This window comes from Nyctereutes procyonoides, unplaced genomic scaffold, assembly GCF_905146905.1.
Source record: "Nyctereutes procyonoides isolate TBG_1078 unplaced genomic scaffold, NYPRO_anot_genome, whole genome shotgun sequence".
Lineage (NCBI taxonomy): Eukaryota > Metazoa > Chordata > Mammalia > Carnivora > Canidae > Nyctereutes > Nyctereutes procyonoides.
Genome location: NW_026575051.1, coordinates 6,901,703 through 6,928,187, shown reverse-complemented (window position 1 = coordinate 6,928,187; position 26,485 = coordinate 6,901,703). Strand labels below are relative to the sequence as shown.

The 26,485-nt window shown below is 37.7% G+C and overlaps 2 protein-coding genes across 2 annotated transcripts in view; one reads left to right on the top strand and one right to left on the bottom strand.

The window, feature by feature from the left end:
• The window catches only part of ZFAND3 (zinc finger AN1-type containing 3), a 330,560-nt gene that overhangs the window by 201,465 nt on the left and 102,610 nt on the right, over positions 1 to 26,485 (bottom strand). The gene's annotated exons all lie outside the window — the stretch shown is intronic.
• LOC129512869 (glyceraldehyde-3-phosphate dehydrogenase-like) lies at positions 2,321 to 3,450 on the top strand. The gene has a single exon (XM_055330429.1). The coding sequence runs from the start codon at positions 2,336 to 2,338 to the stop codon at positions 3,335 to 3,337; it is 1,002 nt and encodes a 333-aa protein (XP_055186404.1). The 5' UTR covers positions 2,321 to 2,335; the 3' UTR covers positions 3,338 to 3,450.

Sequence of the window (26,485 nt, the reverse complement as noted above, 5' to 3'; positions counted from 1 at the left end):
AAGCAGCAAGGGAACGGAACAAATGGCCAAAAAGGAAGTCACGAAAGCCTTGAGCCATTTCATTTTCTTGAAATTAGTACATTTTCTTTCATAGTATCCCGAGAACTCAGAAAGTTGTGCAGACTGCCACAGGTTTATTTATTTTTTTTTTTTATTTATGATAGTCACAGAGAGAGAGAGAGAGAGAGAGAGAGGCAGAGACATAGGCGGAGGGAGAAGCAGGCTCCATGCACCGGGAGCCCGACGTGGGATTCGATCCCGGGTCTCCAGGATCGCGCCCTGGGCCAAAGGCAGGCGCCAAACCGCTGCGCCACCCAGGGATCCCTACTGCCACAGGTTTATATCAAGGACTTCAACGAAGGGAAATTCCACAATCATCAGTCAACTCCCAACAATGTTCACAATCATGAAGGACTAACTGTACATATCCACAATTACTACCTCATACCTCTCTATTCTTTCTGTTTTATCCACACCTACTACTCTTAATGAGACTACTTTAAATCTGAATTCTTCACTTGGATGCTGGTTTTATCAATTAAATTTATGAACCTGCTAAAAAATGTGTACCAAACTATGAGCACATATACCTCTAAGAGAAGAATCCTCAATTTTCATCAAATCTTCAAACGTCTGTGATTACAAAAGAATAAACACTGCTCTCTAGGACCACAAATAGCAACACTATTCATTTAATTTGATAGTCGTTACTCAGTGATTCATTTTTCTCTCTCCCTCACTTACTGCCACTTATTAACCAAATCTGAAATCCTAAAATATGTCTTTCTTTTCTAGAATCCATATCACTAGTGTCATCCTGTGACTGATGGTCACTACTATTGTGACCTCTGTGATTCATCTTCTTTTCATCCTCCTCCCCTAAGAATCAAAGCATTCCTTTGTGCTTTTCTATATTCACCCCCCTGAATTAGCAGTTGTCAAAATGTGATCTCCACACCAGGAGCAACAGCAGAATGACATGGGAATTTGTCAGACATGCAAATGACTCCAGCCCCATCCCATGCCCACAAAACCAGAAACTCTAGAGGGTGGGGCGCTGCAATATGTGTCCTCAAAGACCTCTCCAGTTGCATGCTCAAAACACAGTAAGCTTCAATTCTGTCTTTCAAATATTTAGTGAACACCAGCTGTATACAAGAATTTCATCTTAATATGACAGCTTCTCAAAATTGACTTTAGATCTTTCAGACATTTCCAATTTCTGAGTTGCTGATAGAACATATGCAGTCCCTGCATTACTTCAAATTTGGTCCAAGACCAAATTCATCAATACTCCTGCCTTCACACACACACAGAACACAAAGTTTTCCCATTCAGTTTAGTTGCATTTACCATTCACATTTATTTCTCACTCTTTTTCTACATATGTATCTCAACAAAGAACTCATGCATTCTTTTATCCCAGCATAATTCAGAATTTATCTTTTGCCCTACTGCCACAATACCAATGAGATCTGGGACTTTACCTTATTTGTTGCACAAATCTAATTGGTAACTTCCCCCCAGAGTTCAAACTCTCACAAGCTAGACATTTTACCACTGAACAACATGGGGGTTAAGGATACCAACCCCACACAGAGTAAAAAAATCCATGCATAACTTTTTACTCTTCAAAAACTTTACTAATAGCTTACTGTTAACCAAAAGACTTAATAGCATAAAGTATAACACATTTTGTACATTATTTGTACTATATTCTTAAATGATATAAGCTAGAGAAAAGGAAATGTTAAGAAAATTTTAAGGAAAATATATTTACAATATTGCAATGTAAAAAACTGGCATATAGGGGGCACCTGGGTGACTCAGTGGTTGAGCATCTGCCTTTGGCTGAGATTGTGATCCTGGGGTCTTGTGATCAAGTCCCACATGAGGCTCCCTGTAGGGAGCCTACTTCTCCCCCTGCCTATGTCTCTCTCAATCTCTCTGTGTGTCTCTCATGAATAAATAAATAAAATCTTTCTTTCTTAAGTGGCATATAAGTGAACCCATGCAGTTCAAACATGTGTTGTTCAAGGGTCAACAGTACACAGAGGACCACAGAATTTTCATTAAAAACAATGCAAGTTAACAAGACAGTAGAATAACACCTTTAAAAAACTTTAAAAGAAAAAAGCCAACCTAGAATTCTATACTCAGTGAAAATATCTTTAAAACAAAGACTAAATAAAGATTTTTTTTCAAAGTTCCAAAACCTGAAAGAATTCATCACCAGTAAGAAATGTTAAAGTTCATCCTTTGGGCTCTCTGCTCCTCCCGGTCCGCCAGACAGCAGCGTCTCCTGGTGCAGTGCCAGCTGCGTCCCCAAGACACGATGGTGAAGGTCGGAGTGAACGGATTTGGCCATATTGGGCGCCTGGTCACCAGGGCCGCTTTTAACTCTGGCAAAGTGGATATCGTCGCCATCAATGACACCTTCATTGATCTCAACTACATGGTGTACATGTTCCAGTATGATTCTACCCACGGCAAATTCCACGGCACAGTCAAGGCTGAGAACGGGAAACTTGTCATCAACGGAAAGTCCATCTCCATCTTCCAGGAGCGAGATCCCGCCAACATCAAATGGGGTGATGCTGGTGCTGAGTATGTTGTGGAGTCCACTGGGGTCTTCACCACCATGGAGAAGGCTGGGGCTCACTTGAAGGGCGGGGCCAAGAGGGTCATCATCTCTGCTCCTTCTGCTGATGCCCCCATGTTTGTGATGGGCGTGAACCACGAGAAGTATGATAACTCTCTCAAGATTGTCAGCAATGCCTCCTGCACCACCAACTGCTTGGCTCCTCTATCCAAAGTCATCCATGACCACTTCGGCATCGTGGAGGGCCTCATGACCACCGTACATGCCATCACTGCCACCCAGAAGACCGTGGACAGCCCCTCTGGGAAGCTGTGGCGTGACAGCCGAGGGGCTGCCCAGAACATTATCCCTGCTTCCACTGGCGCCGCCAAGGCTGTGGGCAAGGTCATCCCTGAGCTGAACGGGAAGCTCACTGGCATGGCCTTCCGTGTCCCCACCCCCAATGTGTCAGTTGTGGATCTGACCTGCCGCCTGGAGAAAGCTGCCAAATATGATGACATCAAGAAGGTAGTGAAGCAGGCATCGGAGGGCCCCCTCAAGGGCATCGTGGGCTACACTGAAGACCAGGTTGTCTCCTGTGACTTCAACAGTGACACCCACTCTTCCACCTTCGACGCCGGGGCTGGCATTGCCCTCAATGACCATTTTGCCAAGCTCATTTCCTGGTATGACAACGAATTTGGCTACAGCAACCGGGTGGTGGACCTCATGGTCCACATGGCCTCCAAGGAGTAAGAGCCTCCTGGACCACCAGCCCCAGCAAGAACAAGAGGAAGAGAGAGGCCCTTAGCTGCTGGGGAGTCCCTGCCCCAACTTAATCCCCCAACACACTGAGAATCTACTGACCTCCAATTTACATCCTAGACCCCGAGGAAGGGGAGGGGCTTGGGGAGCCCTACCTTGTCATGTACCATCAATAAAGTATACTGCACCCAGCCAAAAAAAAAAAAAAAAGTTCATCCTTTGGACAGAATGAAAATGATACTATATGGAAATATGGACTGTACAAGAATGTCAAAGGCAGTAGTAAGTTATCACATTGGTAAACATATAAGATTTTTTTTAATCAAGTCTGTTTAAAAAAACAACTGGCAACTGAAACATAAACAGTAACAATGTAGTGAAAAGGTTATAAAAATACGCAAAACTACGGGCAGCCCAGGTGGCTCAGTGGTTTAGCACCGCCTTCAGCCCAGGATGATCCTGGAGACCCAGGATCGAGTCCCACGTCAGGCTCCTTGTATGGAGCCTGATTCTCCCTCTGCCTGTGTCTTGCCTCTCTCTCTCTGTGTGTCTCTCATGAATGAATGAATGAATGAATGAATGAATGAATGAATGAATGAATAAATAATCTTAAAAAATGCAAAAGTAAAACATATGACAATCGCACAAAGGTAGGGAAGAAAGAAATGAAAGCACACTATCACAAGGTTTTTATAAAACATACCAAGTAATATACTATACCACATAAACACAGACTATGAGTTTAAAATGTGTATGATACACACTAAAATAACAAAACTAAGTCAACAAAAAAGATGCGATGGTATCATTAAAAAAAGCTCAATTAACCCAAAAGAACACATGAAAAGAAGATTAGGATAAATAGGAAACATGTATCAAAATATTTAATTCATAGATTGAATGATAGATTTAAACATACCAATAATCACAACAAATATAAATGGCCTACACATTCCAAATTGAAAGTTAGAGACTGTAAATTGATTTTTTTAAAGATTTTATTTATTTATTCATAGAGACAGAGAGAGAGAGGCAGAGACACAGGCAGAGGGAGAAGCAGGCATCATACAGAGAGCCTGATGTGGGACTCAATCCAGGGTCTCCAAGATCACGCCCTGGGCTGCAGGCGGTGCTAAACCGCTACACCACGGGGGCTGCCCTAAATTGGATTTTTTAAAAAGATCTCAATTGTATGCTTCTACAAGAAAAGTATTTAAAATTTAAAGACACAAATAGATTAAAAGTAACAAATGGAAAAAGACATACCATGTTAATGCTGACCTAAAGAAAGTCGCTAAATTAATCTCAAAGTAGGTTTCAGAACAAATACTACACCTAGAATACAGATAGTCATTTCATAATGATAAAGGAATCAATTCAAAAATATGAAAAAATCCTAAACATTAATGCACCTAGTAACAGAGATTTGACCCATGAAGCAAAACATACAGAACTATAAGAAAAACAATAGAAAAAATCTACATTTATAGTCAGATTTTCAATAACCTCCCAGTAACTGACAGAAGTAGGTGCCGAATCAGCAAAGACATGGACTTGAACAACACTACCAACCAACTTGTCCTAACCGACATTTACAGAACATACCACTCAACAGCAGCCAATGCACAATCTTTTCAGGTGCACAAAACATTTACAAAGACAATATTCTGGGCCATGAAAGAAGTCTTATTAAGTATAAAAGGAGGGATATCATACTAAATATATTTTCTCAGTACAATAACATTAACAGAAATATCCCTGAAAAATACCCAAAGAAGGAAAAGAGAAAAGGAAATATGAAATACCTTCGCATACTAAAACGCCCCACAGGTCATAATATTTATATACTCATAATATTGTAAATGCTCAAAAACTAACCAAAAATTGCACTATAAATGTATCTGGGGGGAAGACAGCACCAGATAGTATAAGAAAGCAAACATTTCACATATCATAACTATAAGTTAAATAAATAAATAAGCAAGCAAGCAGCCAGCCTTTGGCCCAGGGTATGATCCTGGAGACCCAGGATCAAGTCCCACATCAGGATCCCCACATGGAGCCTGCTTCTCCCTCTGCCTGTGTCTCTGCCTCTCTCTCTCTCAGGATCAAGTCCCACATCAGGATCCCCACATGGAGCCTGCTTCTCCCTCTGCCTGTGTCTCTGCCTCTCTCTCTCTCTCTCTCTGTCTCTCATGAATAAATAAATTTTTAAAATCTTTTTTAAAAATGCATTCAAATAACAAATCAAAAAGGAGGATAAATATGCAGAGTATAAATTTAGAAGAAACTGAAGAAAGAGCTGTTTCTGAGAAAACCTGGAGGGAGCTGGGAGAAGTGGAGCATTCTGTTATGTGTCCTGTTCTATTTAAGCTATAGACACAAGTACTTGGACAAAGACATACTTGTCAAAGACATTTCATCTACGTCATCTCATCTGATTCCTGGTGAGGGAGGTGTAATGATCCCCGTCAGACAGATGAGCTAACTGATATTCCAGGTTACATAGCTTGCTCAAAGTCAAGCCACTACAACTTTCTTTGATGATCATATACACAATACCTGTCATGGCATCATTTAAACAAACAAAAGACAGTGGGGGAGGAGGGGACAAATTGTTTTCAGTTCTCATTTTGAATTATTTCTATACAGATTTTTAGTTTTTATTCTCCTCTACTGAAGATGACAAGCTTACTGGTTGCACAGAACAAGAAGGAATCTTAATCTCCTGTTAATAACACTTCATCTTAATCCTGTTAATAACAATCTCCTGTTAGTAACAGATTTTTAAAAGAAATCTGAATAGAGGGGTTGATTCTTGGCAAATGTGGAGGTCGAACTGCTCAAAATCCAAGACTAAACACTTCTTTAAGACCTGTATTCTTAAAAAAAAAAAAAAAAAAAAAAAAAGACCTGTACTCTTAATCATTACTTTTAATTGTTGTAAAATACACATAACATTAAATTTACCTTCTCAAGCATTTTTAAGTAACAGTTCACTGGCATTATGTACATTCACATCTTTGAGCAACTATCACCACCATCCATCTCCAGACTTCCATTCTTTCTTCCCTCCAGTGCCAGGCAACCACCATTATACTTTCGGTTTTTATTAATTTGATCACTCTGGATACTCTAAATAGGTAGTTTCATAGTTCACTGCCCTTTATTGCTGGCTTATTTCACTTAGCAATTATGGCTGCAGTCCTCAAGGTTTATCTATGTTGAAGCAAAACTTTTTAAAACTAGTTTCCAAAGCAGTGAAAACCAATCCTTTGATAATGCTGTGAGAAATTAAAGCACCAGTGAATTTAAGAGATACAATTTAAGAAAAATTATTGTCGGGAAGCCCAGGTGGCTCAGTGGTTTAGCGCCACCTTCGGCCCAGGGCATGATTCTGGAGACCCAGGATCGAGTCCCACATCAGGATCCCCACATGGAGCCTGCTTCTCCCTCTGCCTGTGTCTCTGCCCCTCTCTCTCTCTCTCTCATGAGTAAATAAATAAAATCTTTAAAAAAAAAGAAAGAAAAAGAAAAATTATTGTCTCCTTCTCCCTTAACCATGATCAGGGCACAAAAAAACAAAAAGAATTAAGTCACAATTTAAACTACTAAAAAAGGATATCTTGGTACTTTATAATGTACCCAAAGGAAGGAGAAAAAAACTCTACTTTCATTTGTGAAAAATCCAATTACTTTTCCTCTAAGGTTGATGCTCTTTTGTGTTGTACAGCAAAGGTCTATAAGGAAAGGTTTCTGTAAATGCAGACTGGGTCTTTGTTTTCTATTTTAAGGGCAGGGTCACATAAAAGACAAAATCACTAACAATATTAGGTGTTCACAAAATACTGAGTCATGGTAAATATCTTATAAATCAGAAGCAAAATAGCCTCCATTCAGTCACACAGAGCTCAAATAGGAAATACATGAAACTTGACCTTTAGAATATACTTTGAAAAGGTTCTCTTGGTTGCAGTTTTAAAAAACAAGCTTGTTGTGTACCTTTACATTCTCTTCCATTCTCTCACTCTGAATCTCTTGCCCTGAATATCTGCATTTATTTCCATCTAAAACTTATTGCCCCAGTCTTTCAATGGAGCCACTAAACAGACAGAGCACACCAGACCTTTGAGATATCAAAAACATTACTCTGATATTAAGGAGAGCCTGATTGTTTGAATTTTCATTTATGATGCAACTAGAGTCATCCACAAAATTCTAACAAGGCCTGATAACCAGTAGTGCTTCAAGTGTCCAGGTACCTGACAAGCACTTAAGCAAGAGCTGTGGTTTTCATAGGCTCAGAATATTAACACTGAAAAAGAAAAGAAGTCTGCTTAAAACAAAGTCAGGTATTTTATGTGACAAATGTATTTTTTGAAAAGTGTTTTAGGCAAGACATTTTTGTTTTATAAAGACCATTTGGCATGCCCAAAAGTAAGTGATTACTACTGCTAATAAAATAAGATTATGTTGGGGAGCCCTGGGTGGCTCAGCGGCTTGGCACCTGCCTTTGGCCCAGGGCAGGATCCTGGAGTCCCAGGATCAGGTCCCACGTCGGGCTCCCAGCATGGAGCCTGCTTCTCCGTCCTCCTGTGTCTCTGCGCCTGCCTCTCTCTCTCTCTCAAATAAATAAATAAGAAAGAAAGAAAGAAAGAAAGAAAGAAAGAAAGAAAGAAAGAAAGAAAGAAAGAAAGAAAGAAAGAAAGAAAAAAGAAAGACTGTTGATATTTCAATGAAAATTTTCCATTGTCCAAAATTATCTGCTTCACTTGCTATTTTTCTAGATATTATATAGTTTCATGAAGTGTCTCAATACACAAAATATTAAGTATCTCTACCTTCAGCTCAGATTATGATCCTAGGGTCCTGGGATTCAGCCCTGCATCATTCTCCCTCTCCTTCTACCTCATGCTCTCCCTGCTTGTGCGCACTCACACGCTCTCTAACAAATAAAATCTTTAAAAGAAAAAAAAAGGATTTTGAGAAAATCTGGTCTGGCTTATGATTTCTTACACAACCAGACCACTTTGTTAGAATGACACCATAAAAAAGGTCCATTCCCAAAAAGTATATATCTTAGTAAATTAAACAATTTATCTTGGGTTGACAAAAAGAAAGGCCATAATATGGACGTTTTGTCACATTCAGGGGAATTTCTTTAAGGCACTAATGATGTAGAAAACATTTTAATTTTAATACATTTTAGTGATTCTTTCATTGCTATATGGGAATAAAATATAATACAAGCCTTTTGAGAAAAATTTTTTGTATTTTTTTAAATTTATTTATTTATGATAGTCAGAGAGAGAGAGAGAGAGAGAGAGAGAGAGAGAGAGGCAGAGACACAGGCAGAGGGAGAAGCAGGCTCCATGCACCGGGAGCCCGACGTGGAGTTTGATCCCGGGTCTCCAGGATCGCACCCTGGGCCAAAGGCAGGCGCCAAACCGCTGCGCCACCCAGGGATCCCAGAGAAAATTTTTAAAATAAAAAACTCTAATCAATATCTTAGAAGATACATGTGTATAAGGTTGTCAACTATATCAACTCTACTGAACAGTGAAGAAATTTAAGTAACTTTGCAAAACTAAATGAGCAAATGAATTAACAGAGTAGAACAGAAAAATGCATATAATGTCTAAGAAGTATCCACAAATAAAAGTGTTATTGCCACTTTGTTATAGATTTTTTTTCCTAGACCTATAGTCAAGATTACTAACAAAGCATAGTTACACTGGAAGGAGAAAGGGAACTGAGGTTGAAGAAAGACATAAAAAATGAAAAAAACAAGCCACTTTACCCTTACCACATCGTTTTACTTTGAAACTCACTAATTCAGCAGACATTTGGATAAACACCAGTGTTTCAGAAAAGGCTCTAAGATTCCTTCCAATGAGACTTTCTATGATCACCATTTCCTCATATCACATGATTAATGTGGGATTTAACACTTACTAGACTTTCTAAAAAACAGTGTTATAGAATACTTATGATGTACACTGTATAACTGAATTGACACAGAAGAAATCAACAATCTAATTTAGCTTTTGATTGCCTTTAGAAGCCTAGAACCTGTGTTTAAAAACTTTTTTGAGAGAGCCTTTCTGACATTAATTTTTGATTCAAGTATGGAAATTAATAGCTACTGGATCTTAAACCATATGAGTCAACTTTATGGAGAGCTGGCAAATTGAGGGATTCCTTGAAGATGTTGAAGATTTTCAAAGTTACCTGTCTTGGCCTATTTGGCCACTGGTTAGAAAAGTGTTAAAGGAGAAGAAAGGAGCAAATTTAACCCTTAATTATCTTAACTCAGAAAATCATTCAAGCTTAAAATATTATCACTATGGGTATTTATCTTCAAAAATAAGGTATGGGGCATTTAGTAATATTGTCATGACGGTCTCCTCAAATCATCAATACAGATTTCAAGACTTTGATTGGACAGTGACAGAAATGTGTACTTTGAGTTTAATTTAGTTCAATTAAATTAGCTTCCTCTAGCAACAGCTTTTTGTTTGCAACAGGGCACACCCACCAACTCTTTGTTTCATGGAAATGTATTCTCTTGTTCTTTCTTGCTTATATATGTTAATAAATGTTATAATGTTTCTAAAGCCATTCCCAAGTCTTTATATAACTTTCTTCCTGGTATCTTTATTACAAAGCTATTGACAAAGTCCTATTTTTTTCTTCAAGGTAAGTCCTATAGAAAATAAGAAAACACAAGCAACTTCATGCTTTCTTGTACCAATGTTGAGTTCTAGAGTTTATTGGACTGATCAGCTAAAAAGAGAAGTCTATTATCTGTAGTATAGCTATAAATACAATACTGAAGCCCACCTAGGAAGGGTGTCTCCCTGTGTAACAAGTAAACTGTCAGCCTATGAATATCTATGCAAAGGCATCTGTCCTTTAAATCTGGATGTCCTACTAAAATTCCAAATAGTTTTAATTAAGTCACTGGTGGCTCAAAATTCTATTAACATCCACACACTTTGGCAAAATCTTATACTTTTCCTCATCATTTTCAAGTATCTTTTGGCAGTTCTCTACTACACTGAAAACTTGGCCTCATATATTAGAAAAATAAAGAGGCTAACATAGCTGCAGTTTTACCTCACCTTCCTAAACATGAACAGTTCAAAATCCAGAAACTGCAGCAGGCACTGGATAATTACTGAGGAATTCAGAGAATCTTGCTAACACATGTCTTGATGATGAAGAAAAAAGTGGATATGGAATGACAAACTTTTAAATTTTGTTTAGTCTATGAGAAAAATTTATAAAACCACTATTTTATGGAGGTAAATTTTTACTCACCCTAAAAAAGTGCTGCTCTTTAGTAATGACTCTTCTTTGTTAGTCAAAGAGTTAAAACCATCTCTTTTACTCCCAAATGAGTGTCAGTCCTACTCAGAGGTGCCATGTTTTATTTAAAACATACTCTTTCTCAGTAACCACTTTCTTCTAATTGGCAAGGCAAAGCCGGGTCCCTAAAGCACATAGCTCGTTACATTCAGTTTGGATTACAAAAACACACGATGAAACAAACTGCATCGAAATGTACAAATTAACAGCACAGGAGTATGGGACAGGGGGGTGGAATTAGATTGTAATATGGAACAAAACCCACAGGGAGGCTGGGGAACAAATCACTAGTGTCTCTATAAACTATACAAGGTTTCCAAATGAGCAAATACACAAGGCAGAAGACAGGCTTTCCCATAACTCAACCAAATTACTAACTATAACTATGGATACAACAAAACCAGACTTTTTTTTTCAACACCATTATGCACACATGTATGAGAGAATGGGAATACCAAGAACGTTTAAGAAATGAAACCTGCAGGCTGCACTATTTAAATATGAAACTCATCTTTGCTTTCACACTGACAATGTGCAAACAGCCCTGCAATTAAACCACACCTCCAAACATTTTCTTTAAAAATCTAAACACAGGAGACTAAATTAGAAATGGTGCTTCACTATGCAGCACAGAGAGCAAGGTTAATGAGCTAAAAGTTATATGACAAGAACAAGAAAGATGTTACAAAATGAAGATCTCACCACCAAAATAGAAAATGCATTAGACAACTCCCCGCACCCCCACCCCCCGCCCTTCCCGCCACATATGCACACCTTTTCCCAAATTAGATACTCTGTGAAGCTTCCAGCACAGTTTCTCTGATTTTCCCTGGAGATCTAGAGGCAAACTGCAATTGAACCAGAAGAAAAGAGAACAGGAAAAGTGTATACCCTTAACCTACATACAAATGCAAAACAATACTACTGCTACTTCCTCACAAGGTCTTTACAGAACAATCCCATCTAAACCTACCACCTTCACTCTGAACAAAATTTAACAGTGGGAAAAGATTATAACGCATCTAAATACCTGAAATCAAATCTCAGTTCCTTGTTTTAAAATTAATTTAATCGGGAAAATTATTTAATCCATTTAACAGCAGTTTCTTATCTGTAATATGGAGATACAAAATCACCAAAGTTGTAAGGATCAAATCAGATAATGTGCAAAATGGCCTCATAATATAAAAGGGCTACGCATATCTTATTATTGCAATGACTTCATCTAAGGATTTTATTGACTTCTTAGAAACATTATCTGTCCGTGCCCTTTCTCCATTTTATTTCATCAACAGTAATCCTTGTGTTACTTCCATTTTAAGTATCTTTTTTTTAAAAGCATTCCCCCTTTAATACGTACGTACCTTTGTTATTTTTCTTCAAACCAGAAGCCTTGAGTTAAAGTATCTTTTTCTTCTTTCTAATCAGTTTTTAGTTTAAAAGTAATTTAAGAAATTTATTTTTTTTATTTTTTTAAATTTTTTTTAATTTTTTTTTTAAATTTATTTATGATAGTCACAGAGAGAGAAAGAGAGAGAGGGAGAGACATAGGCAGAGGGAGAAGCAGGCTCCATGCACTGGGAGCCCGATGTGGGATTCGATCCCGGGTCTCCAGGATCGCGCCCTGGGCCAAAGCCAGGCGCCAAACCGCTGCGCCACCCAGGGATCCCTAATTTAAGAAATTTAAAACAAACCTTTGTTAATAATTAAGATTGTTAACATACAGAAAGTTCTACTTTACACACTAGAATCAGCTGGGCTTCTAAATGATATAGTATTTTGTATTGTTAAAATTCATATTTTAGGTATATAATTAATGGCCTGCCTTATCATTTTACTACCATCCCTATTGTGAACTAAAAATTAAATGCATGGGGGTTATAACCAGAAAGTGTTAAAAGCAGCCTCACCCTAACCCTCTCATTCAAGGCCAAAAAAAAACTGAGATTAAGAATTACTCTAAGTATCTGTGGTATAGTGGAGTCAAGATCACTGAAGCACAAAAATAGTCTTATGGTGCTTTCCTGTGTCTATCTGATAGTTATTGATATTCCTGCCAAGCCAAAAAGGAAGCCCATAAACCTACCTGATCGTGTAGTTTGCATAGTCTACTAAGAACATGAAATACAGGCAATATGAGCAGGTAACTCTTACAGAGCTTTGTAGGTCATCAAGGGTTATTGCCTTATTACATGAAGGGGCCAAACACATCTAACCCAAGCAGATCTCAGAACCAGGGAATTCTCCAAGCTTCTTTTGATAGAGGTATACCATCAGTATAAAATTTGAGCACATATCTCTTACATGTCTATTTTTTTAAATAGTTATATTTCCTGCAGTAGACTGAATGGTATGCCCCCTCCTCATATCCCTCACCAAAAAATAATATTATATCTCTCTCTAAAACCTATATATATAATCTTATTTGTTAAAAAGACCGTTGCAAATTAATAAAGAATTTCAAAATAGGGGCATCTGGGTGGCTCAGTCAGTTAAGCATCAGCCTTCACCTCAGGTCATGATCCTGGGGTCCTGGGATGGAGCCCCAAGTCAGGCTCCCTGCTCAGCTAGGAGTCCGCTTCTCCTTGGGCCCCTCCCCCTGCTAGTGTTCTTCTCTCTCTCCCTCTCAAATAGATAGATAGATAGATAGATAGATAGATAGATAGATAGATAGATAGATAGATTTTTTTAGGCGGATTTCAGGGGATCCCTGGGTGGCTCAGCAGTTTAACGTCTGCCTTCAGCCCAGGGCATGATCCTGGGATCCCGGGATCAAGTCCCACATCGGGCTTCCTGCATGGAGCCTGCTTCTCCTCTGCCTATTTCTCTGCCCCTCTCTCTCTCTCTGTGTCTTTCATGAATAAATAAAATCTTTTAAAAAAATAAAAATAAAACGAATTTCAAAATAAAACCATCCTACATAAGTAGGGGCACTAAATCCAAAAGTCAGACACACACAGGAAAAAAAAAAACCATGTCAAGATGAGGGCAGACCCTGGAGTAATGGACTAATGTATGTACAAGCAGAGGAATGCCAAGAATTGCTGGCAGGCACCAGAAGCAAGGAGAACCATGGAATGGATTTCCCCTCAGAGCCTCCAAAGGGAAACATGTCTGACTTCTGACACCTTGATTTCAGATTTCTGGCCTCTAGAACTGAAAGAGAATAAATTTCTGTTTTAATCCACCCAGTCTGTGGAAATGAGGGCTGTCATAACTAAACACCAATAAGATTATGTACATCACAAAAATCAGCAATATATATATATGATAAAAGTATGTAAGTAGAAATTCTAACATTTTCTGTCTATGCAATGGATAATGCTGTGCATCTTACGAAGAACATAGTTTTAGACCAACACATGGACAGAAATAAAGCCAAAAGACAGAGCCAAACTATTCTAAAAATCCTGTAACTATTACATTTCTTCCATTTCTCCCAAAAACTGACACATGGTGACAATTTTTCTACTCAAGGCTTAAAAGAAGCTACCTGTCTACTACTTACAGCATTGAGAATTTTGTTTCCTATTACAAATGCAACAATTATTTTTGACATAATTTCCATGACAACATCATCTTCAACACACTGCTTCATTTAACTTGCATAATGATTAACCACACAGTTTAAGAATGCTTATTAGTGAGACAGCAAACTGCCATGGACTAAGAGGTCATAAAGGGATGTCAGAGAGTTCAGCTTTGCTAATCAGTTAAGGACCTGATGCCCTTTGTCTTGCTTTCATTTGAGAGCAAGGAAGTTATACCACAGAAAATAGGGTCTTTAACACAGAAATAGTCTTAACATATTCAAACAAGTTTAAAAAATAGAGAAAACTTAAGGTTGCAACTCTGGTATAAAAAGAGTGAAAGAAACTTACGTCTCTGTCAACAGGGGACTAGATCAATTGGGGCATGGTATTAATAGAGGCGATCAATAATTTATCAACCACTTGGGACACTGACAAGTACAAAGTCAGAAACCTCCTCACTGAGTATGGGAGGTTAAGTGGGCATTGTAGTTTTAGGCAAGCCATTCAGTTTCACTGTCATAGTTAATAGTTTCACTGTCATAAATACTGTAAACTGGGACTATTCCAGGTAAGTCAGGATACTGATTATACTAAATTATAAACAGTTAAAATGACCTAGAGCAACATGTATCAAGATTTCTAAAAAATTATTTAAAAAATACAAGTTGTAGAATGACTAATGCAATATCACATACATTTTTAAAACAGAATATCATTTATATATATTCATATTAAAAACTATAAATACAAAAATAAGAATAGTGATTCTTTGTGAGGTAGAAAAAGGATGATTGGGATAGAAGAAAACTAAGAGATGTAGTTCCCTTTTAAAATATATTATAAAAGGGGGCACCAGGGTGGCTCAATGGGTTGAGTGTCCAACCTCTTGATTTTGGCTCAAGTCATGATCTCGGGGTCTGCTTGAGATTCTCTCTCTTTCCCTATGTCCCTTAACCCCACATTCACACTCTCTATAAATAAATCTTTAAAAAAGAAAATATGTTATAAAGCAAAAAGAAAACATGTTAATATTTGCCAACTCTGGTTTGGCTTGTGAATGTTTATTATATTATTTTCTGTAATATCCTGAATTTCAGATACCCACACCAGATATCCACCAAAGGACACATACTAGCTGAGAGAATTCAATGAGCTCAACTATATCTCTCATTAACCAATGCATGATCAATGTGTGTATTATACTGGAGAAATCTTTCTTAAACTATCAGTTTTTCAAGAAATCAGAGTGTATGATAGTAGCAAGTCAACAGAATTATAAGGACAGAAACACCCTATTCAAATGCTTCATTTTAAGTGCAGCAGCTGCCATTCTTCTAGAAAAGGTGATTTGAAAAGTCAAGATATGACAAGCATACAAATTCTAACATCTTACTCCAACTTCACCATGCTATAAAATGACTCACTGGAGAGGGTAGTTTGTTTTATACTGTTTTAGTGATGGGTACAGAGTTCCCACAATTTCTAGAAGAAATCATGTATAACAAGAAGTGCTTAAAATTTTCAGATTCACTCTGTTCCTCTTACCGCAGATCCTCAAAATTCAACTGTAACCTACAACTCTTCTTCCCTTCCAGAAGTGACTGGTGTATCAGGCCATTTACACTCTGGCTTCTAACACAGAAGGGAAGCAGACAGGAGATTAGAGTGCAACTCCAAACAGCTTAAGAGTTGCAAATTCATAAGGAAATGTTTTAATTAACTTGCTATGAAATAGGAATTTGTTACCCTATTCTGGAAATTACCATGAAAAACAAGTCGCCTTGAAGAGAAACATTTACATTTTCATTTATCTACCATTCCACCCTATACCCTGCATTGTTCTATCATTGAACTTGGATGACAACATTTAGATTCCCTATGTTGCAAGCTATAGCCAATTCGATTTTGCACATTTCAGAGAGAAATTAACTACTTCTGCACTCCTGAAATGTGTCTAAGTAGAACACACTTTTCTTCTGAAACATCTAAAAATATTTTTGTAATTACATTAATAAAAGTCTGAGCCAACAGATAAACAAAATTAAAATTAGTTAAAATACCCCCAAATAGGGCAGCCCAGGTGGCTCAGCGGTTTAGCACCACCTTCAGCCCAGGGAGTGACCCTGGAGACCCGGAATCGAGTCCCATGTCGGGGTCCCTGCATGGAGCCTGCTTCTCCCTCTGCCTGTGTCTCTGCCTCTCTCTGTGTGTCTCTCATGAATAAATAAATAAAATCTTTAAAAAAAAAATCCCCCAAAAACTCCTACGCTAAGACTACCAAAATTAAATTTTTCAACTACTTTCTTTGAGTTTTATCCCATGCAACTATATACATATAAATTATGTGTAGTTATGGGTATTTACCCAAGAAAACTAAACTACTAATTCAAAAATATATATGCACCCCTATCTTTATTGCAACATTTACAATAAACAACATATGGCAACAACCTAGATGTCTGGCCATAGATGAATGGATAAAGAAGTTGTGATACATATACAATGGAATATTAAGCAGCCATAAAAAAAGAACAAGATCTTGCCATCTGTGACAACATGGGTGGACCTAAAGTACACTGTGCTAAGTGAAGTAAGTCTGAGGCAAGGGCTGTCATTTTGACTAAGTAATCCTAGTGACAGGAGCCAAAGAAGCAGCACAGGCTGTCCCCGTTTCCCTTCCTCCTTCTCTTCTCTAGTTGACTTCCCAAGCTTTTTACACTCCACAGTCCTGGTCCTAATATGTCCCAGAAACAAGAAGAGGAGAATCCTGCAGAGGAGACCAGCGTGAGGAAGCAGGGCACATGGGAAAAGAAGGCATTCTCCCTGAGATTGCCAATGAGGCAAAACTAAAGGCCAAATATCCAAGCCTAAGACAAAAGCCTGGAGGCTCTGACTTCCTCATGAACAGACTCCAGAAAGGGCAAAAATACTCTGAAGCAAAACACTACAACATGCCCAAAGAATAAGCAGCTCCCAAGTGCAGGACCAGACAAGAATCTGTGACTGGTGATCACATCCCCATCCCTCAGGATCTGTCCCCAGCAAGTTGTGGGGCAGTGGTCTCCCCTTGCTCACCCATTGGACTTTTATGCATCAAAGGTAGAGACAGAATGAACATCTAGTTAGCTCTTCTCACCTTACTAGCCAGAAATGACTCTAATTCTTCTGAGGGCTGCTAAGAAGGTGATGTGGGTTGAAAAGAGGTTCTGAGTTCATTTCTTTAGTTAAATTGAGATTTCTACACCCTCACTGTAAGCCCAGGTAGGGGCCAGAAATAAGACTAGAATTGGATAAGGCTGCAAATGCTCCTTTATCTTTTGTATGAGAAATTGGGGAGATGGGACTTCTCCTTTTGAAAGAAAATATCCCAAATTGGTTAGGCTAAGTCTTGGGACTTATATGGTTGGTTTACATCCAAAGGCTAAATTGACATACTTGGGAAAGGTTAGATAGACTGAATGAGATCTGTTTTCTGTGCTTCTCTGTGTTTTTTCCCTTAAGCTGCTATTGCTTCATGTTTCCATTATGGCAAGCTTAGATAATCCTCAACAAGAAAAACTGATTTGCTTGCCTAAAATTACAATGCCCAGTTAACCTCCTATACTCAGTGTCTCTGATAGTTTGCTCTGGCTCTTAAATAAAGATTGGAGAATATCATTTACACAAAATGGGCACCTCCTCTCTCTCTTCCAGCATGTTGCTTCTACAAGTATCATGGGATAGCAGAACACTGGGTTTGGAATCAAGATATCTGGGTTCTAGTTGCACTCTGTCTCAGCGGAACTGATATGTAACCTTGGCCAAGTCATTTAACCTCTGTGGATGGATTTCTAGTTCTTCATCTGTAAAAGAGCTGAATATAGGTAAGACTGATTCTAATTTAAAAATTATATAACTGCCAGCTGAAAAAAACTCTGGTATTCATTGTAAAACTAAGTGAGGTAGGCCTATCGGTGAGCCTACAGACAAGAACCATTTTAAGGCCACATAGGGAAGGAGGAAGTTGAGATTTGGGGGCTATAAATTCAGGCAAGAGGGCCTCGTAAGTAACATGGTCTTAAGGGTCAAGAAAAACGTTCTAAGAAGCTAGCTTCTATGGAAGCTTCTTGCCCCCGCCCACTTTCCTGGCCTTTGCAGCTAAAAAGCTTCGGGCCTGAGACACATGCTCAGTCACACATATGTGGTACAGCCCCCCCACACACACACAGACATTTCAGATGTAATCAAATGCCAGATGTATTGTTAAGGAGACCAGAAGAAAAGGAACAAACTGAGCCAGCCTCCAGTTCTTGGTACTATGGCAGGGCTAAAGCAGCAGTTTCTTAGGAGATGATTCACCTTAAAGGAAGCTTTGGTGGTGGCGGGGGGCGGGGGGGGGGGTCAGGAGAGAGATAAGGAGCATTGGGAAATCTCTGCCTTCCTAGAGCTCAGTAACTTTGACTCCTATGGGATGGGGAGAAACAGCAATGTGAATTTGTGAGTAGGTGGAGGAAAGAGGTGCAGGTGGCCAGTACCTTCAGTCACTAGCTTGGCCTGAATCATACTGCTAGTTAGGACAGAGAGGGCCAGAGTGACAACTAACTGTTCAAGCAGGGAGCCTGCTTGGGATTTGATCCCAGAACTCCAGATGGGATCACAACCTGAGCTGAAGGCAGATGCTCAACCACTGAGCCAGCCAGATGCCCCTCACCTCACAAATTCTGATACACAAAACATTTGGCCCAATGAGAACAACCATTAACTTACTGATATGCATACAGGGTGATGGCAGGTAGGAATATTTCTTTCCTGACTGGACATTCACTTTTCAGGTTATCACTTAGATTGGATAGGAGAAAGTTGGTGAGGAAGGAATGAAGAGAGCAGGACCCTTGAATTCCCTTGGTCCCCAGGCTCCTTCACTGACACTTGTATAGAATTTTTATGTTTCTTTCTCCATTTCCTCATGCTATCTTCCTTAATCTAAAGTCCACGTGAGGGGGACGCCTGAGTCGCTCAGTGGTTGGGCATCTGCCTTTGGCTCAGGTAGTGATCTTGGAGTTCTGGGATTGAGTCCCACGTCGGGCTCCCTGCATGGAGCATGCCTCTCCCTCAGCCTATGTCTCTGCCTCTCTATCTCTGTCTCTCATGAATAAATAAATAGAATCTTAAAAAAAAAAGAATGCATTTAAAAAAAATAAATAAAGTCCATGTGAGGGATACCTGGGTGGCTCAGTGGTTGAGCGTCTGCCTTTGGCTCAAAACATGATTGCGGGGTCCAGCGATTAAGTCCCACATCAGGCTCCCTGTGAGGAGCCTGCTTCTCCCTCTGTCTATGTCTCTGCCTCTCTGTGTCTCTGATGAATAAATAAATAAATAATCTTTAAAAAAAAATAAATTGAGTCCATGTGAGAAGGGGAAAATGTGGAACATCCTTGTACAGTTTCCTCAACTGTGCCAGCCATTTTGTACATAGATATGCCATGTTGTTATATATATAAGAATACATATATAGTTTTGTACATTTTCTTTAAAAAAAAAGGTCAGAGAAAGACAAAAACAGCATGATTTCATTTATATGTGGAATCTAAAAAGCAAAATAAACAAAAAAGCAGAAACAGAGCCATAAATGCAGAGAACACACTGGTGGTTGCCAGAGGAAAGGTAGGGGTATGAGCAAAAATGAGTGAAGGAAAGTGGAACATATAGGCTTTTGGGTATGGAATAAGTCATGGAGATAAAAGGTACTGCATTGGGAATACAGTCAGTGATGGTGTAATAATATTGTATGTGAGAGATGATAGTTATTTGTGGTGAGTGCAGCATAACCTATAGACTTGTAAATCACTTCACTGTACACCTGAAACTAACATAACATTGTATCAACTATACTTCAATAAAAATAAAAATAAATTATGTGTGGTGTCTAATTAAAAACAGGATACCACACATACTGCTTTGTAGTCTTTTCAATCAGCATTTAATTAATGTCCTGTTATTTTTGAAAGGGAAAACAAAAATCCCAAACTAATGGCATGTTAAGAGCATAAATTAAGGAACTCTATCATTCAATAATTTTTTATTTAGGCAGAAAATATGACAGCAATGAACAAGCTTGATAATTTTCCGATGGACACAAAGTATGCAGCAATGAGAAAAACAAAATCCTGTTTGAATATTGGCCTTTTCAAACACGTAACAGCCTCCCCAAGGTCCATTTTGAATTGAAAACAATATGATAATATCAAGAAATAATAAAAGTGAACATGAAAATACTGTACAGAATCGTTTTCTCCCAGCTGACAAAAGCTAGTAACAGAAATACATTAATTATAACTGTATTTTCTCCAAAGTATCAGAAACTAGCATCTAAGATTACTCTTTTTGTTTTTAAAGATTTTATTTATTTGGGAAAGAGGGAGAAAGAGCGGGGGGAGGGGCAGAGAAAGAGGGAGAAGGAGACTCCCTGCTGAGCAGTGAGCCTGATGTGGGGCTCCACCCTGGGACTCCTGGATGGTGACCTGAGCCAAAGGCAGACGCTTAATCAAGTGAGCTACCCAGGCACCCCTAAGATTACTCTTTTGAATAGGTGCCCGAAAACAGATTCCTACAAAACTAAGTACACACCTAGCTCTAGAGTCTATTAGAAATGTGCTTCTTATAGAACATGTATCATTTTATTTATTGTAATATTCTTCACCAATAATGAGACACAGGACACACGTAACCATGAAAACAAAGATAAACTTGCTTAACTATCTTCCCACTAAGAAATACATATATTTGAAAAGTGACACTGAAACTAATTTTCAGAAAATTAAATAACTGCACCATATTTAAATAATTAGCTCATAATTTAAGAAATGTTTGTCTGTAGGTTTAATTCATCTTTAACTGACAAGAGATCTCTTATACTTTAGTTCTTCTATTCTTGTCCCTTTCTATAAAACAACATAAAAATGCATTAAAGTATTCCTTTTCTTTTCTTTTCTTTTTTTTTTTTACAGAAGTGTAGCTGACACGTAATGTTATATTGGTTTCAGGTGTACAATACAACACAGTGATTGGACAAATCTGTATGTTACACTGTGGTCACCCCTAGTGTAGCTACCATCTGTCAAACATACAGCACTATTACAGTATCATTGACTACATTCCCTACGCAGTACCCATCGTCCTCATAATTTATTCATCTCATACCTGGAAGGCTGTATCTCCCACTCCCCTTTGCCCCTACTCTCTCCACTCTGGCAACCACCAGTTTATTCTTTGTATTTATAAGTCTGTTTCTGCTTTTTATTAAAAGTATTCCCTTTCAAGAGAACTAATCTGTAATGTTAATGTTAACCAAATAAAAAAAATTTCTTGTGCTGCAAATAATCATCTCTCCATATTTATGCCATCTTAAGTGAAACAGTATAATCAATTCACATCTACAATTTAAATAAATTGCTTACTTTGATTTCTCAATAAAGTGCTTTTGTCAGTCTATAAATAATAAACATTTTAGTGTCAGTTTTTAAAGGAAATTACTGAAAAGTATTAAACATTAAATACATACAGGACCAACTGGTTCTTTTTACACTGAGCACATGTTAAGTTTGTCTCCTGATAAGTAGCTATCATCAGTGTTACTCAGAGAACCTTCTGGCCCTTCAGACATATCTTCAGACTCCCTCATAAAGTATAAAATGGTGTATACATGATAGAAACTTCCTAGTCACCACAGTCCTCTATCCCCTACAGTAAGTATGTCTAAGGGCGGCAGATATAATGCCACACTGCTAAAGGAGTTACTTGAGTCAGTTCTTTAAAAATTTCTGCCTTTCCAATTATGATCATTCCATCTGATGTTTCTCTCAATCATACTTTTATTTTAGCAAAACCATTCTGTGAAAAGCACTGCTGATATGGTAATACAAGAGGTCTTTGTCAATGAGATGCTAAATGTCCCAAAATATCGAAGACTAGTTAGTATCTAAATTGAGTTTGCAATCAAACAGAAAATAATACCATAGCCAATATCATTTCTACCTAAAAAGCAAGACAACTACCCTAGAGGCTATGCTTCACTTTTCATATGTATTTTTAACATAGCAGCAGATAATCAGATTAGTTCATACTTTGACACATAAAATCATACAAACTATTCAAGAGTTCCAAATAAACAAAGGTCGCAAAAAATCAACTGGTTAGTCCTTTGTCTAAAGACAGAAAAGAAATATGTCCTATTTTCCAAAGAAAGTGGGATCCTGAATAACTCAATGACTTTCCAGTAAATTTCTGCAATTCAGTGGTTTTCAAACCACAAGTGGTTTTTAAATCATAACCCTGGTAATATATACTTACATCACAACCTATTATATATTATTTTCATTTATATATGTAACACAAAGGTTTCACAAAAACAATACTTGCCCTTAATGTTTGCACTGCACTGATTATTTTCTATCCTACTCAATTTTTTAAAGCGCAATCAAGAGGCACTTGGGTGGCTCAGTCAGTTGAGCGCCTGCCTCTTCATTTCAGCTCAGGTGATGATCTCATGGGTGGTGAGATCAAGCCCCATGTCAGGTTCTGCACTCAGTGGGGAGACTGCTTGAAGAGTTTCCATCTCCCTCTGCCCCTCCCCCCCAGCTCATGCTCGCTCTTTCTCTAAAATAAATACATCTTTTTTAAAAAGATGCTAGGGATCCCTGGGTGGTGCAGCGGTTTGGCACCTGCCTTTGGCCCAGGGCGCGATCCTGGAGACCCGGGATCGAGTCTGCTTCTCCCTCTGCCTGTGTCTCTGCCTCTCTCTCTCTCTCTCTCTCTCTCTCTCTCTCTCTCTGTGACTATCATAAATAAATTAAAAAATAAAATAAAATAAAAATAAAAAGATGCTAAAAGTGTTTGTTCACCATAATTATAAATACCATGTCATGAAATTTTGTGGCTTTCTATTACAGATATTTACTGATTCTTTTAGTAAAGTCATACAAATATAAAAATGTTTAATAAAAGAAAAGGATAATACGAAAGAATATTATTTAGAGTATTATCAAAAGGGTAGAAAAGCTAAGTGGACCAAAAAAGATGCTCATGTAGCTTTAAAAATTAGAAAGGTTAAAAAAAAATCAGAAAGGTTTGTGGCAAGATGAATTGATAATTTACATTCAAGAATGCTTAAATACCATCCTTTTCAATTGTTTAGACATTCTTTCCATAATTTCAAATGAATTACAAATCTGTTAAGTTATATCCTTTCTTTAGAGGTAATATAAAAATAATTAACACTCTCAACTGGGAAGGATAATATATCAACTCAAAGGTGGGAATATTCCTTATCCAAACTGAAAAGGTTTCTACAGATAGCCTTAGTCTTACAGAGAATTGTGATTCAAGGAAAGAAAATACTAAACATGTAAAAGAGGGATTGACAATTAAGTAGAAAATAGCAAACACTTATGGTAATGGAGAAATATATACTATAGTACAATTAAAAAAAAAAAAACAAACAGGAAAAGTTAAGACTACATAGTAACCTCAGATAACGAGAATCCAGAAGAGCATCTTCAATCCACTGTACCTCAAATCCTAACACTAGAGTCAGTCATTTTTTGGTGCCTCCCCAGAATACTTCCTTTAAATATCCTTCTGATTATGGCATAAGAAAATCTTGGATGATAAGGTCTTCAGGTCAAAGGTGCTTTAAGGTTAAAAGTAGCATATTGCACAACTGGGTGGCGGGGGACCTCCAAATGGCCTAAAATGATTTCAGCCAGGCCAAACCAGATTCAAAATGCCAAAAAGTAAAAATAAAAACAATATCCTCCCATTTCAAAGAGAGGAATTTTGGTTAAGCAGCAAGCGTTAAGAATAGCAAATCCAGCCAAGCTGGATACTCTTCTACGTTCATGCAAATGGCTGATACAGACATTTCTTGTTCTAACAATATGGAGAAACATTATTATTTTGTATATCATTTACCGGCAAAATTAATAATTCAAGGTTTTTTAGCAACTTTCACTTCCCATATACTCATTTCCTTTCCCTTCTGATTCCCTTTCTCTAATCTCAAACTGCCCAGGAATGTTTTATAAAGAAAAGGGATAATAATCTGAAGTGATAGTAGTTATTGGGACATCCGCTCACCATTTGGCAGAATATTTCATCAGAGGCAGTCATCAAATTAACTATAAACTAGCAACCACAGTTCCTCACCTAATACTCCACTATCTCAACAAGGTTTTAAACATGTTTATACTCACTTCAATTTTACATAAACAAGTTACAACTCATTTTTTCACCACATATATTCTGAAAAGCAATCTTGAAAAATAACTAACCTAATGGGACACAACAGTTGTTTTTAAAGTGATTATTCCATCTTTTAAAAGCATATTGTATACTTTATGGTATATTCTTAAAAAGAGTACTTAAAATCACAGCAGCTTTGGCCAAAATAATCTTTGTGTGTTGTCCTACACATCTCATGCCTCTGCTGCAATAATGTATTTCTATACTCTATTTTCATACAGGAATGAAATCCACAAATACGTCTGTAAAGTTCAATGACTTTTCTTCTGTATTTCAAAAAGAATTCCAAATGCCACCTCCACAAGCAGGATGTTACTAGTCATTCCTTTGAAATGATGTTGAGGAAATTAAAAATATGTGGATGAAAATAAAGAGAAAAAAAAGAGTATTTTCTTTACACACTTGAAAATGCTTAATATTTTTAAAAGCAAAAAGCAAAATGACAAAGCTGTGTAAAGAGTAAATGGACACAGATCACCAGAGAGACAATAATTAATTATAAATATAAAAAAATCCAACTGCAAGTACAAAGAAATGCAAAGACCATAGCTGAACTATCTTCACTGGTAATTTTTTAAGTTTTGTATTTAGTTAGGGACAAATATAGTTAGTTCTTTGACTATTTGATGTGAGCCCCTTTTCTCAAAGGTGTCTGACCTTCTCCCAAAGCCACACTTTACTGAATTACAACGGGAAGCTATCTCTATATGGAGACAGTCATCAATCTAATACATGTTTTGTCTCATTGCTACTTTCATCTTTTCTGTAAAATTTAAACTCTCACCAGTAAGGAAGCATTTCTTCATATCTGTAATTGAGACATGTAGAGCAAAAAAGAATACATTCATTTAATGGCAGAGATGTTGTTAAAAGTTGGATAAAACTTACCAGTATTTTTTTCCTTTTAAAGATCTAAAGTATTTGAGAAATTCCAAACTTTTAACAAACTGCCAGCCTCCTCAACCCCCCCCCCAAAATCCCTCCCACCTATCCCCTAGTTTAGGCATAAATATAAAGAACTAAAACCTAAGTAGGATTACTTTCTTGCCCAAATAACATAATGAATAGAAAGGGAAAACTGACAAAGATTCTCTCCTTGATCAATCTCTAACCAGGCTCTTCGAGACTTCTCGAGTAGGACTCAATCTTGGCCTATAAAAACTACAGACTCTTAACACAATTGGTTTCATCCACCCACTTCCCAAACATTAAAATATCTAAACAAACACTAACAGTTTCTAACAACTCAAGGCCCCAAAACCCTAGGATGATCCTAGCCCCTCTTAAAGTGCCTGCCTGAGAAAGCTCAAGGCTGTCGAAAGAATTTAAGGTTTTCTAGGTAAGACACCTGTCTACAGGCCTCTGACCACCCCATCTTAGACCATTTAGTAAAAGGGGTTTGCAACTATAAATCCTTCCTCTGTCCCTATGAAATGCATATTTATCTCCTAAATCTCAGGAGTCCCTGTCTCAAGGACATGAAAACCATTCCTTTAAAATGCAACCATCAGGAAGGATAAGGCCTCAGTTTCTCAGTCTCAATAGGAGAACGAAATCCAAACTTCCAGGATAGTCAGCTTAAAGATACAATCAACCTACCTAGTCATTGTTTACACTGACAAACATTTAAATTTTTTTTTATTTCCCTGACTCTATGAGCCAAGCTAGCAACCCTCCTTACTCCCTCATTCTCCACTTAAAACGCCCATTTACCTTTGCACAAATCAAAGTTGTGTTCAGTTCAAAGTTAACTCTTCATATTGTTATATATTACTGATTAAAATCTATTCTTAGCACTTTAGTGCCCAGCTTTATCTTTGACAAATAGAAAAGGTTAAACATAGCTCAGTACAGACTTAGTTATTTTATATAAGATCATTAGATATAAAATTATTTTTTTAAATGAAAGTTAAATTCATGTAGGAGTCATAATTTAAGGAGTCAATCAATCAGCATT